This window comes from Hypanus sabinus, chromosome 12, assembly GCF_030144855.1.
Source record: "Hypanus sabinus isolate sHypSab1 chromosome 12, sHypSab1.hap1, whole genome shotgun sequence".
NCBI classification, from domain to species: Eukaryota; Metazoa; Chordata; class Chondrichthyes; order Myliobatiformes; family Dasyatidae; genus Hypanus; species Hypanus sabinus.
Window position 1 is genome coordinate 47,454,699 of NC_082717.1, and position 14,713 is coordinate 47,469,411.

The window sequence follows — 14,713 nt, forward strand, 5'->3', positions numbered from 1 at the left end:
TGTGGATATGGAGGTCAGCTTCCATGTACTAATGATATCTAGCTGTAACTCTACCTTTTACTTGCCACTGGCCTCACAGTCACCATTGTGCTGTTGACAGCATTGCAGATGAGATAAAATTTCTTTCATTGTCACTGGTTGGCTCATCAAAAGCTCTGCATGCTGGCTCCCAAATTAATCCTCATCAAGCCATACAGCACAAAAAAACCAGTGTCTTTGGCCTACCATGTCAATGCTGACCATAAACTACTTGTCTATACTAACCCTTTGGTTCACAGCCTTCTCAGCAATTCAAGTGCTCATTCAAATTTAAGTTCAAAGTATATTTATTACTAAAGTAGATATATGTCACCATGTACTACCCTGAGATTTAGTTTCTTGTGGGTATTCACAGTAAATACAAAGAAACACAATAGAATCACTGAAAAACTACACACAAGATGGACAATCAATGTGCAAAAGACAACACACTGCAAATTCAAAAAGAAACAAAACCCCCCCCCAAAATAATAATAAATAAAATAAAATATTGAGAACATGAGATGAAGTCTTTAAAAGTGAAAGTCGCACTTGCCGTAGACTTTACTTTTTTTCCTACTTTCGACCTGTCGTTCCCATCTCTCATTGAATTACACTGAAAATTTTGTGTCCAATTCTCTCAGTTTCAACAATTACCCTTTTTCCTCTTCTTTCACTCTTTTTTTTATTGGTAGGCTTTTCAGATCAGGCTCTGCAATTGCCCCTATCTTTCTACCCCTTTTCTCCCTGCAGAGGGTTCACTATAGCCATTTGCTTCAAGATTATATTTAGTCATTTTCTGCAAATGTTCATGTACTTAAGCCACTGAAGCCTCTTGGGCACTTTATCATTTTAAGAGCACTGAGGAAATAAGGAGAATTGCAGATGCTGCATATACCCAGCAGGTCAGGCAGCATCTGGAGAAAGAGGCTAATCTACAGGAGTGAGCTGGAGCTTCCGGTTTTGCATGTCACTTTCACACACCATCCCACTCCCACTCTGACCTCTCTGTCGGTGTCCTCCTGCACTGTTATAATGCAGCACAATGAAAGCTAGAGGAGCAACATTTTGTCGTTTATCTGGGAACATTACAGTTTTCAGGACTCATTGTTGAATTCTCTAACCTTCCTCCCCTTACTTCCTTTCTGTCTGTATCAGCACTGACTGTTCCTGCCAGCCATTATGTTGGCTAAGTTTCCCTTACTCTGTTCATATGGCTTAACCCACTGGCATATCCCCACTGCCTGAGAATGAAACTATAATACATTTCCCAATAAAATGAAAATAGCCAAGGTCATTCCAATATACAAAGCGAGAAATAAACATGTATTTTCAAATTATAAACCAGTTTCTTGGCTCTCAGTTTTCCAAATTATTGGAAAATTATTTGTAAGAGGTTTAAATGATCTAATAACAAAACATAATATACTCTGTGAACAGCAATATGGTTTCAGGAAAAACAGAACCACTACAATAGCATTAATAGATTTTGTAGAAAAAATATCAAACACTAAAGTAAGAAATGAATACACTGTGAGAGTATTCTTTGATCTAAAAAAAGCATTTGACATCATTGACCATAAATTATTATTAACAAAATTAGAAAGATATGGTATTAGAGGGATGGCACATGACTGGTTAAGTAGTTATTTGGAAGACAGGTATCAGTATGTACGTATAATTAACTCAAATTCAAAACTTTTGAAGGTAATTTGTGGGGTTCCACAAGGTTCAGTGCTTGGTCCATTGCTGTTCATTTTGTATATAGATGATATATGTATGGTTTCTCAGACATCAAAATGTATATTATTTGCTGATAATACAACTATATTTTGTAGTGGGGAACATCTCAAACAACTTTTGGATACAGTGGAGAAAGAACTAAAAATTATAAAGAAATGGTTTGATACTAACAAATTATCACTGAATCTAAGTCAAACTAAATTCATAATATTTGGAAACCGTGTACCAAACTTATATAGTAAACATAGAATAAATGATGTTGAAATTGATAAGGTATCTGAAACAAAATTTTTAGGAGTGACAATAGATAATAAATTAAGCTGGATAATAGATAATAAATTAACCACATATAAATTATGTCAAAGCAAAAATGTCAAGAATCTATTGCAATACTGTACAAAGCGCAAGATTTCTTAAATCAGGAATCTTTGTAGACATTGTATACTGTTCACTTATAGTCCCATACATGACTTACTGTGTAGAGGTATGGGGAAATACATACAAAGCACATACAAACTTGATTTTCTATTCTACTCCAAAAGGAAGTAAATAAGACAAATTATTATGAGCCAACCAATCCACTATTTATTCAACAAAATAAAATTCAGAGTTTTTGTAAATTTTAAAATAATACAAATTACGTATAAAGTAAAAAATGGATAGTTACCACAAAGTATCCAAAGGTTGTTTAAAATGAGGGAAAGTCAACATGATTGAGAGGAACATGTATATTTCAAAATCAAAGAATAATAACAAATGTAAAAAATCATTATATTTCAGTCAGAGGGGTGAATCTATGGAACAGTTGTAGTGAGAATTTGAAAACATGCACCACACTTAACAAGTTTAAAAAATTATTTAAAAATAATTTAATGAACAAATATAAAATACATGATTTAAAATGAATGGGAGTAATATAAATAAATGATACTTGGAACTGGATTTTGTGTTAAAAGATTAGGAAATTTTTTCTTTTTGATGTGATGATTGACACCAAATATGTTGTTGTCAGATGTTGTAAGAATATATGTTGTAAGAGGGGTAGGCGTAATAAGCCGTAGCTTCAGCCTACGCCTTTTTGGTCTGCTTTAATGATTTTTATTATTTGATTTTGTCTTATGAAATCATCGTTATGAAATCATCCTTAAAAATGATGCTTTTTGTTATGTTTGTACTGACCAAAAAATAACAACTTTATTCATTCATTCATTCATTATACTGACATATCACTGTCGTGTGCAAGTTACTGTAACTATTAAACAACGCACACAAAATGCTGGAGGAACTCAGCAGGCCAGGCAGCATCTGTGGAAAAAAGTACAGTCAACATTTTAGACTGAAACTCTTTAGCAGGACTGGAGGACAAAAAAAGCTGAGGAGTAGATTGAAAAGGTGGGGGAAGAGGAGAGAGAAACACAGTGACAGGTGAAGCCTGAAGGGTGGGGGAATGAAGTAAAGAGCCTTGAAGTTGATTGGTGAAAGAGGCAGAGGGCCATGGAAGAAAGCAAAGGGGGGGGGGGGGGAGGGGAGAAGCACCAGAGGGAGGCAATGGGCGGGCAAGGATATAAGGTGAGAGAGGGAAAAGGGGATGGGGAATTCAGAAGGAGAGAGAGGTGGGAGCCATTACCAGAAGTTTGAGAAATCGATGTTCATGCTGCCAGGTCGGAGGCTACCTAAACGGAATATAAGGTGTTGTTCCTCCAGCCTAAGTGTGGCCTCATCAAGGCAGTAGAGGAGGCCATGGATAGGCATATCGGAATGGGAAGTGGAATTACAATGGGTGGCCACTGGGAAATCCCACGTCTTCTGGTGGCCAGAACGAACCTTCGGATGGCTGTGGGCCAAAGCTGCTAGGACAGAAGTGGGGGCCTGGCCAATCCTGGCAGGGGTGTGTGATGCTGAAACCCAATGACCCCAGGTTACACCACTGATCTGTCCCGGAGCATCCCAGACTGTATCAGCACCATGGTAAGAATGTGACTGAGTGTTTTAAAGGATAGAGATGATTTTAAGTTCCACAGTTGTTTCTATGAATACATTATTACTCTGATATTTTAGTATGTTAAATCTGATCAACATAATGATATTAAAGAAGGGAAGGAGCTGATTTTTTCCCCCTTTTCTAGACAATGATATTGGCTCAACAAGTCTTCCCTTTATCTTCGGTAAAGCCTGCCTGAAGAACACACTTTCAGTAATTCTTATATTTATCTATCTGCTCTTGATGTCGGTGGCAGTGTTCCTGGCATATCAGACAATCACTGACTACAGAGAAAAGCTGAAACATCCTGTCATGTCCGTCTCTCTTCAGGAAGTTCAGCAATATGATGCTCCTGGTGAGAATGCAGTTATTTTCTTATAAACTTGCTGATGTAAGTTTTTTCTTAGCTTTTCTTGTATCTTGAAATCTCTTGATATTAATTATTCTCATTACTGATACTGAAAGCAATCTGATAATACATTTAATTAGATTCAAATTTCTGTGGCTCACTATATAATTAACATAATTTGAAGCAGCTGTGCTTTGCAGAATAAATTTTTAGTTACTGATAATATTTCCATTACAAATTTAGTTTGCTTGACTTAGTATATGAGTAAGTGCATGTAGGTGAAAGTTAGATTGTTTTTTGCTTAACATTAAGACTAAGAACGTGATCCCAGGAGGAATTATTGGCATCTCATGACCTGATACTCAACTATCCATTGCAGGCCGCAAAATCGAACTGTATGTCACCTTTTTTTTTCATCTTTTTTACCCTACACAGTAGGCTGAATGAATAATTGAACTTTCAATATCAAGATTAATGGCTTGTTTTCTATAGTGTAAAGGACTGCAATGTTCAGGGTAGGCACTTCCATTCAGCAACAATTTGGGGAGACCCTCTGCTTATCGATGCTGCTTCATCAACTTTTCCATTAACTTTTCTCATAACACAAAACTTGTGTTTAGTTGTGCACATGGAATGTCTAGTCATACAAAACTAGACAGTTGTTCCATTGTCGGAGGTGCACTGTTAGACATGTGAAAGAGATGTTAACGTCAGGGCTCTTTTTGAAAGTACATAGCTTTTTGATAAAGAACCTGAAAATTCTGTCTGTGGAGGAGATGACTCTCAGGGTTGTATACGAAATACATACTTTGATAATAAATGTATTTTGAACTTAGAATTCACGTGATAAGATGGTCCAATATGCATTCACACCAGCAAAAACAAATTAATAACTTTTATTTATTTACAAGTTTTTGTTCTTCCTGTGCATGTTTAACTGGACCTCAACAAGAATTGCACTTTCAAAAGAAATGATTTCATTGGCTGTGATGTGTTTTGGAACAACCTCTTGCCACCTGAGATTGTCATTAAAAAGAACATTGTACTTTCTCACTTATTGTTACTTATCATAGGATTCCTAAATAAATTATTTCAATTCTTTTCAACTTAAAGGAGTGCTTTTAGTCTACTTAAATATGGTATAAATTGAGTACCTCCTGTGCTGTCATGATATTGTACCTGAAGTGCTAATCTGGCTCCTGAACATGATGAGTAATATGGGTTTGGTAACACAATGACATTCCAGAATTGGTAGCACATGAGATGAGTCATCTGTTTTGATATTTTTATCCTAAGTTAGTCATAATCTTAATTTTAGTTGAGCGATTTATATTCAATCTCAGGAACTCTTGTCAAATCTTACATAACACAGCATTGATTACCTGTTCCTAATTGCCTTTGAATTCAACAACAGAAACAAAAGCAGTTATTTTTTCCAAGCGGTAGGGCTGATCAACACCTCCACTCACTAACCCCTTCTCCCAACCACTACTACACTATCAATTCCTGTCAGAGTCACCTTATGTACAGACACTCCTGTGCCTAGCGTCACTTTATGGACAAACAACCAATCCATGTCTGCACACTATCTCATGTATTTATATTTATTGTGTTTTTTTATTACTGTGTTTTTCTCATAGTGTTTTTTCCTTCTCTGCTGCATCACATTGGGAGTAACAATGATTTTGTTCTTCTTTATACTTGTGTACTGGAAATGACATTAAACAGTGTTGAATAGAACAATACAGCACAGTACAGGCCCTTCGGCCCACAATGTTGTGCCAACCCTCAAACCCTGCCTCCCATATAGCCCCCCACCTTAAATTCCTCCATATACCTGTCTAGTAGTCTCTTAAACTTCACTAGTGTATCTGCCTCCACCACTGACTCAGGCAGTGCATTCCACGCACCAACCACTCTCTGAGTGAAAAACCTTCCTCTAATATCCCCCTTGAACTTCCCTCCCCTTACCTTAAAGCCATGTCCTCTTGTACTGAGCAGTGGTGCCCTGGGGAAGAGGCGCTGGCTGTCCACTCTATTTATTCCTCTTAATATCTTGTACACCTCTATCATGTCTCCTCTCATCCTTCTTCTCTCCAAAGAGTAAAGCCCTAGCTCCCTTAATCTCTGATCATAATCTATACTCTCTAAACCAGGCAGCATCCTGGTAAATCTCCTCTCTATCCTTTCCAATGCATCCACATCCTTCCTATAGTGAGGTGACCAGAACTGGACACAATACTCCAAGTGTGGCCTAACTAGAGTTTTATAGAGCTGCATCATTACCCCCTGACTTTTAAACTCTATCCCTCGACCTATGAAAGCTAACACTCCATAAGCTTTCTTAACTACCCTATCTACCTGTGAGGCAACTTTCAGGGATCTGTGGACAGGTACCCCCAGATCCCTCTGCTCCTCCACACTACCAAGTATCCTGCAATTTACTTTGTACTCTGCCTTGGAATTTGTCCTTCCAAAGTGTACCACCTCACACTTCTCTGGGTTGAACTCCATCTGCCAATTCTCAGCCCACTTCTGCATCCTATAAATGTCTCTCTGCAATCTTTGACAATCCTCTACACTATCTACAACACCACCAACCTTTGTGTCATCTACAAACTTGCCAACCCACCCTTCTAGCCCCACATCCAAGTCGTTAATAAAAATCACAAAAAGTAGAGGTCCCAGAACAGATCTTTGTGGGACACCACTAGTCACAACCCTCCAATCTGAATGTACTCCCTCCACCACAACCTTCTGTCTTCTGCAGGCAAGCCAATTCTGAATCCACCAGGCCAAACTTCTCTGGATCCCATGCCTTCTGACTTTCTGAATAAGCCTAACGTGTGGAACCTTGTCAAATGCCTTAGTAAAATCCATGTAGATCACATCCACTGCACTACCCTCATCTATATGCCTGGTCACCTCCTCAAAGAACTCTATCAGGCTTGTTAGGCACGATCTGCCCTTCACAAAGCCATGCTGACTGTCCCTGATCAGACCATGATTCTCTAAATGTCTATAGATCCTATCTCTAAGAATCTTTTCCAACAGCTTTCCCACCACAGACGTAAGGCTCACTGGTCTATAATTACCTGGACTATCACTACTACCTTTTTTGAACAAGGGGACGACATTCGCCTCCCTCCAATCCTCCGGTACCATTCTCGTGGACAACGAGGACATAATTATCCTAACCAGAGGTTCAGCAATCTCTTCCCTTGCCTCGTGGAGCAGCCTAGGGAATATTCCATCAGGCCCCGGGGACTTATCTGTCCTAATGTATTTTAACAACTCCAACACCTCCTCTCCCTTAATATCAACATGCTCCAGAACATCAACCTCACTCATATTGTCCTCACCATCATCAAATTCCCTCTCAGTGGTGAATACCGAAGAGAAGTATTCATTGAGGACCTCGCTCACTTCCACAGCCTCCAGGCACATCTTCCCACTTTTATTTCTAATCGGTCCTACCTTCACTCCTGTCATCCTTTTGTTCTTTACATAATTGAAGAATGCCTTGGGGTTTTCCTTTACCCTACTCGCCAAGGCCTTCTCATGCCCCCTTCTTGCTCTTCTTAGCCCCTTCTTAAGCTCCTTTCTTGCTACCCTATATTCCTCAATAGACCCATCTGATCTTTGCTTCCTAAACCTCATGTATGCTGCCTTCTTCCACCTGACTAGATTTTCCACTTCACTTGTCACCCATGGTTCCTTCATCCTACCATTCTTTATATTCCTCACCGGGACAAATTTATCCCTAACATCCTGCAAGAGATCCTTAAACATCGACCACCTGTCCATAGTACATTTCCCTATAGAAACATCATCCCAATTCACACCTGCAAGTTCTAGCCTTATAGCCTCATAATTTGCTCTTCCCCAATTAAAAATTTTCCTGTCCTCTCTGATTCTATCCTTTTCCATGATAATGCTAAAGGTCAGGGAGCAGTGATCACTGTCCCCCAGAATCTTGAGAAGCTTTGCCTAGCAATGTGACACGACTTGCTGGGCTATTTCAGAGGGAACATACACGATGCACAGATGCTGCCTGACCCACAAGTGAGCAGTCAATGTTTTGGATTGAGACCCTTCATCTAAAAGCAGGGGAAATGGCTATTGTAGCAGGGTGGAGGGACAGGATGGAGAGTTGGTAAGGGGTAGGTGACTCTCAGCAATGAGAGGTGGAGGACAGATGGTGGAGAGGGCAATGGAAATAGCACCTGGAGCTGGGAGGTGATATGTGGAATGACAGAGCTGAAGATGAAAGATTCTGATAGGAGATGAAGATGGAATGTGAAATCACATGCAGCAGGTTGGGAGTAATGGGGAGAGCATAGATGATGGGCGGATAGTGAAGAAGAGGAAAGAAACGGGGTGATGGGTGCTGGGGTGAGTGTAGGAAGAACTGGGTAGTTCAAAGGAGAGAAAAGGGGCAGAGGGAAAGCAGTTTAACAGAAATTGAAGAATTAATTTGTGGTGCTGTAAGACTGTAGACCACCAGGAAGAGTATGAAATGCAGTTCCTCCAGACAAGATGCAAACTGGATGACAGTTCACGGAGCACATGCGCCCATCTGTCAAGGTGTTCTGGAGCTCCTAATTACCAGCAATTTTAATTATCCCCATTCCCACACAAACATGTTTGTCCTCACCCTCTTCCATTGCCAGAATGAGGCTATATGCAAAGTCGAGGAACAGATTTGCTACAGATTCTGGCACTTGCATTGTCTTATGTCTCCATCCTACAGTCTTTTCTGGAGGAACATAGTACATTCAGGCAATGTAGGACATTTTGGCTCTTGGGCACTGAGCTGCTCCTCTTGTACCTGGATCAGAGGAGTATTGGTTGAAATAGGTAGGGAGAAGAGTATAGTTTGAATCATTTGCAGTGACCTCCTAATGCATGTGTCTCAATTTGTCTTACAGGCATAGCTTTTTATCTTGGTGAGGCTGAGCTCCTGAGTTGTAAGCATCATTTTCATGACAGTTTTAAGTTTGTGGTGAATCCAGGCCAACCAGGGGAAGTAGACTGCATCAAGGAACATGTCAGTTACTTGGACCCTTACAGAAACCAAACATTGGTAAAGTACTTTATACACGTTTCAATTATCGTTCATCTGCTGTACTCCATTTCCTGTCGTCTCCTTTTAAAGTTGTATTCCTTGATTAAATCGCAAGATTTGTACTTACAGAACGAATGAAAAACAAGTGGGAAGTGATGCATTGTGGGAAACTCTTAGTGAGTAGTAGGGCCCTGGTGAATATTGCAGAAGGGTCTAGGTGTACAAATATGTAGTTCCTGAAAAGCTGTGCCACAGGCAGACAGGATGATAAATACAGCATTAGGCAGCTGGCCTTTAACAGTCAGAGCATTGATTATAAGAGCTGAGACATGTTGAAAAGATATTTGAGAAGTCGCACCTACAGAATTGTGGGCAGATCTTTCTGACTGTTCCCATTTTGCTTCTGTCTGCAACAGTGTGTTCGATGGGTACAGCACTCTAGCAATGTTTGGGGGAAACCGGTGGTAGTAGCTTACAAGGCCTGAGTATGATCTGAGTTATAACACACTTTCTGGTTTGGGTGTCTGCAACACTGTTTTAATCTTCTTGTGACTCATGTAAGCGTGCTTGTCAATGACATGTCCACGATATGAGATTTCATTTCTCTCTCTCTATGCCAGACCATACTCGCTCAGCCTGCTAGGCACATTACCAAGGTTCTGGAGGTGTGCTTCATCATTTTTGCCAGTCACAGTGATTCCATCAAGGTAACGCTGTGTTCCTGGGATACCTTGGAGCACTTGGTCCATTGCTCTTTGCCAAATTGCTGGAGCTGATGCGACGCCAAAGACGAGATGATTATACTGCAACAGTCTCTTGTGAATGCTGATCATGAGGAATTTACTGCTTGACTCCTCAATCTCCATTTGCAGATAGGCTTGTGACAAGGCAACCTTTGAAAATCTCTTCCCATCTGCCAAAAACATCTTCTATTCATGGCAGGGGCAGCACTGGGTCAATGCTCACCTTGAAATCCCCACATACGTGAATAGCACCAGCCTTCCTTTTCCTGATCACCAGGACAGTAGTCGTGGTCCAATCATTTCATTCAACCTTGGAGAGAATTCCAGGCGCCTCCAAGTTCTGCAGTTCAGCATCCACTTTAGAACATAGTTCGTAAGGCACTGGATGCACTTTATGGAATCTTGGTGTTGCTGCTTCATTCAGTTCAATCCTGGCCTTCATGCCTTTGAGTTTACCAATACAGTACCTTTCTCAAACACCTTCTCATTAGCATTAAGCAGCTGTGCCAGTCTTCGGTCAGTGCTACCGTTTGGGCTGCTCTTGCTTGTTGATGTCACACTGAGAGCTTTGACTGAGTGCCAGTTTAGCTGGATTTTTCTTAACCATTCATGTCAGAAAAGTTCTGGCCCGCCACTTTTCAATACATAAAGCACTATCTGTTGTGTTTGGCTTCCATTTGTTAGTTACATTTACTTTCTATTTGCCTTTGGGAGACACTTCTTCACCTGTGTAGGTCTTTAACATCACTGAGGTCTTTTCTAATGGCATCTTAGAAAACAGTCTGTTGTAGTCAGCCTCTGGAATTATGGATGAAGCTGACCCTGTGTCCAGCTCCATTTTCAGTTTTACATCGGACATATCTATTGTGATCCAGATGATTTTGTGATCTGCTTCAGTAATACTACGCAGTTCTAGGCATGACCATTGTCAGACTCTATGTTGTCTGATTCTGTTTTACATTAAGTAGCTTTATGCATTTGCTTCATTTTTTTTGTTTGAGACTTTTCACTGGGTTGTGCTTTTTGTCTGCCTTACACATTTTGTATGTGATCTTGTCTGTAACACTTTCTGCAGACTTTTTCTTTGAACCAACAGTCATTTGTATCATGAGAGGATTTGCCACATCGATACCATCTTATGCTTTTTGCATCATTCAGGGACATTTTGTGTATTCCATTTTCTAACCTTTCCTGTAATTCTGCGGCATCTGTAGCTGCAGTCTCTAACGATGTTGCCATGGTCAATGCCTGTGCTAAGGTTAGGTCTCTTTCAGACAGTAGCCTCTTTTGAGTGCTTTGACAATGCAAGCCACATACAGGCCTTTCCCTTAATGCATCAGAAAGTATATTTAAAGTCACAGTACTGAGAAAGGTTGCGCAGTTCTGCGATGTATTCAGAAATGCTTTCATCTTTTGAATGGTTCTTTTTGTAAAATCTAAATCTTTCAGCTATTGCCAGCCATTTAGGGCTCAAGTGATTTTGTAAAATTGTAACTATTTCATTGAACATCCTGCTTGCTGGCTTTTCAGGGATTACTAGGCTGCATAAGAGACTGTATGTCCTTGAACCCATTAAGCTAGGAAGTGCAGGGGCTTTCTTTAACTCCTCCACATTGTTCATGTTACAATATAGTTCAACCCTCTCAATATATGACTCCCTATCCCCCAGTTTTCATTAGCACTATCAAATTCATCAACTTTCTCAACTGAAGCTATTGCCAGGTTATTTTCACTTTAAATTCAGCATGTCTTCCACTGTGTACCGTGCTGTACTCGTGCCTTTGTTAGTGTCTGTGATGGCTTTCTTGTGCTGCTTAACTCTCAGTTTCATCCTGCAACTGTTGATGCAGTTCATGATGTATTCTGGCATTCAGGTTTGTAGTCATCGCCAATTTGTTGTGTCTGTGCAAAACTACATATCGATTAAATGAAAGCACACGTGCAGGAGATGGCTGAAACTGGTGTATTCACATTGCAGTGAGAGAGAGAGAGAACAATGTGCATATGTAGACAACAGCGCATGCACAGACAACAGATTGATACATAGTGCTAAGGGGTGAGGGGGGCATCATTGCTCTAAAAGAAATGGGTCCATACATCACAATCAGTGGCAAATGAAACCAGCTTGCATGGGCACTGATGAATTGGGCCAATGGCCTTTCTTTGTGCTATATTACTGTGTGACTCTGGCATATTTGAGCTTAAGCATGATGGCTACCACTGTTCATCTCTTCCCCAACTTGTTCTCCTATCATATGCCAACTTATGCTGCTTGGAAAATTTGGCAATTTTGAATTCAATTTGTCGTGTTTCTCCTCATTTGTAGAAATCAGCCCTGGTTATCCGTGGACCCCAAGATGTGAGAAAGAAGGAGCGGGTGTTTTTGCAATTCCATCTCAATGAAACAGAAGAGTATTTCAGTGCAATTGGTTATCTCTTATTTGCTTCATTTGATGAGTTTCGGGAGAGGTGAGAACTTTAATTTTGTGGACTGATGTGGCTGAGTGAAAAGACCTAATACTTTGCTGGTGCCTATTGATTGTTACATAAAACATTTTAAATGAAGTAAATGTTTATCACACAACTGTGTGACCAGGTTCTGCTCTAACTTCTACAAGTTTGCAAATGGCACAACCATAGTGGGCTGAATCTCAAAAAACAACGAGTTGGAGCTCAGGAAGGAGATAGAGAGCTTATTGACATGGTGTCATGACATAATCTTTCCCTCAATGTCAGGTATACAAAAGAGCGGGTGTCTGACTACTGGTACAGGGCAGTGCACGTGCTGCTGTTTATATCAATGGTGCTGAGCTGATAGCCTGCCCCAATCCAACTGCATGGTCACTCAGCCAAGAAAAGCCTACTTCATCAGGAGGCTAAAGAAATTTTGCATGTCCCCTTTGACCCTTGCCACTTCATCTAACACTTCATACAGCCAACGCAATTAAAGACCCCATACATCCCAGGCAATCTCTCTTCACCCCACTCCCATCAGGCAGAAAATACAACAGCCTGGAGTGCAGTACCACCAAGCTCAATATGAGCTTCTGTCTTGCAGTCAAAACTATTGAAAAGTCCCCTACTATGATAAGCTGGACCCTTGACTTCAGTCTATGTTCTAATGACCTTGCAATTGTCTGCCCGCACTGCAGTTTCTCTGTCACTGTAACATTTGATTCTGTATTCTATTGTTTTATCTTGTACTCACACAATGTACTGTGATAATAAGTTGATCTGAATGCAAGCTAAGTTTTTCACTGTACTTCAGTATATGTGATAATAATAAAGTGATTTACCATTTTAAATTGTAAATCAGTGTTTGCCTTTCATGCAAAATCAACTGGACACTTTAAATAAAATCAGAAAATGCTGGACGCATTGAGTTGATCAGGCAGTATCTCTGTGAAAAGATGAACAGGGTGATAGTTTAGATCTGAGGCCTTTCTTCAAAATTGGCAGAAAGGATATACAAAAATGGATGGATCCAGGAACAAGTAAGCTCAGTATGGAAAAGGGATGCTGAAACAACAGGTCTTCTGAGAGACACTTGCTTGTTGTTGGCAGTCAGCTGAAAGAAATGGGCATATGGGCCGGGGAACTACAGAGGTAAGATCTCCCAAAGAAGTGAGGCTTGTGACGATCTGGGAGTGGTGGAGGGCATCAGAGGGGTTATTGATATAAGTGGAAAGGAAATTTAAATGCAGTTACTCCAACTCATTCCGTTATCTGGTTACAAATACGAATAGTGTTCATCAGTTTAGTATTAGCAAGATGACATGGAAATTGAAAATCTGTGTTGCCATTTGTATTATTATTGGAATTTAGATAATTCAGAGACTTCTCTTTTTTGGGACATTGATGGATAGATTGAAGAGAATTGCATAACTTATATTGCTTAGAAATGTGTTTATCTGGCATACTGGTCAGTCCTACTTTTAATTCACTACCCACTCCAACTTAGCTAATCTCATCAGTATAATCTTTATCCCTCATGTTTAGATACAGCTTCCACTTAAACCTTTTAATGAAAATGCTGCCTATGATCGGTGTAGGCAGGGCACTGTCAGCTGTTCTACTGTTTTATATTAAGAGCAATGCTGATGCCTGATCACTGACACTATTATTTCTGTTTGGTGGTCGATTGGTATCTTTTTTTTGCCAAATTATTATCAAATTTAGAAGTGACAGTGTCAATCTTTTGTAACAGCGTTGCTGAATCCTGATGTTCTGCAATATTTTGCATATGATTATACAGTAACCCATTTTGAAAACCAAACGTTGACATCTGGCATTTGTCTTTCAGTGCTGACAAAGCACAGTTCATGCAGGACTGTGAACGTTCTTACTCCATCTGGACTTTTTCTGGTGGTTTCCGAACATGGGTCAAAATGTCTCTGGTAAAAACGACAGAAGAAGATCGAAGTGAATTGGTGGAATTCAGACAAGAGGTATGGTGAACACTGTGAAGGGCATCTATATTGCAACAATGCCACAGACTGTTACCATTTCTTTGTGGGGTTTTGTTACATGGATAAATGCGTAACTTATTTCTTGACTATAAATCGGTAAAATAGATTGTAACCATCTTCCTTTCCATTTTTTGTCTAAAATCTCCTTGACAACTGATTATTATGTAGGGGAGTGGTAATTATTAATAAAATGGTATATTTAGTCTTTGCTATGTGCCCTGTAAGGAAAGAAAAGTCACTATGAGGAGAAAAAACTTGAAAGTTAACCGGCTGAAATTAGTAGCTATCTAACTGATGAGAGAATAGATTGAGTGTGGCAGAATAGGAAGAGCTGATGGAATT

At 40.0% G+C, this 14,713-nt stretch overlaps 1 protein-coding gene across 5 annotated transcripts in view; it reads left to right on the forward strand.

Annotated features, from left to right (window-relative positions):
- pacc1 (proton activated chloride channel 1) overlaps positions 1–14,713 on the forward strand; it is a 133,050-nt gene that overhangs the window by 103,192 nt on the left and 15,145 nt on the right. For 4 of the 5 annotated variants that reach the window (XM_059985870.1, XM_059985871.1, XM_059985872.1 and 1 more), the window contains 4 exons: positions 3,888–4,097; positions 9,023–9,177; positions 12,229–12,371; positions 14,206–14,350. In XM_059985870.1, the coding sequence (XP_059841853.1) occupies positions 3,888–4,097; positions 9,023–9,177; positions 12,229–12,371; positions 14,206–14,350 (653 nt within the window). The remainder of the gene's footprint in view (positions 1–3,887; positions 4,098–9,022; positions 9,178–12,228; positions 12,372–14,205; positions 14,351–14,713) is intronic. The other variant, XM_059985873.1, reaches the window with a different exon arrangement.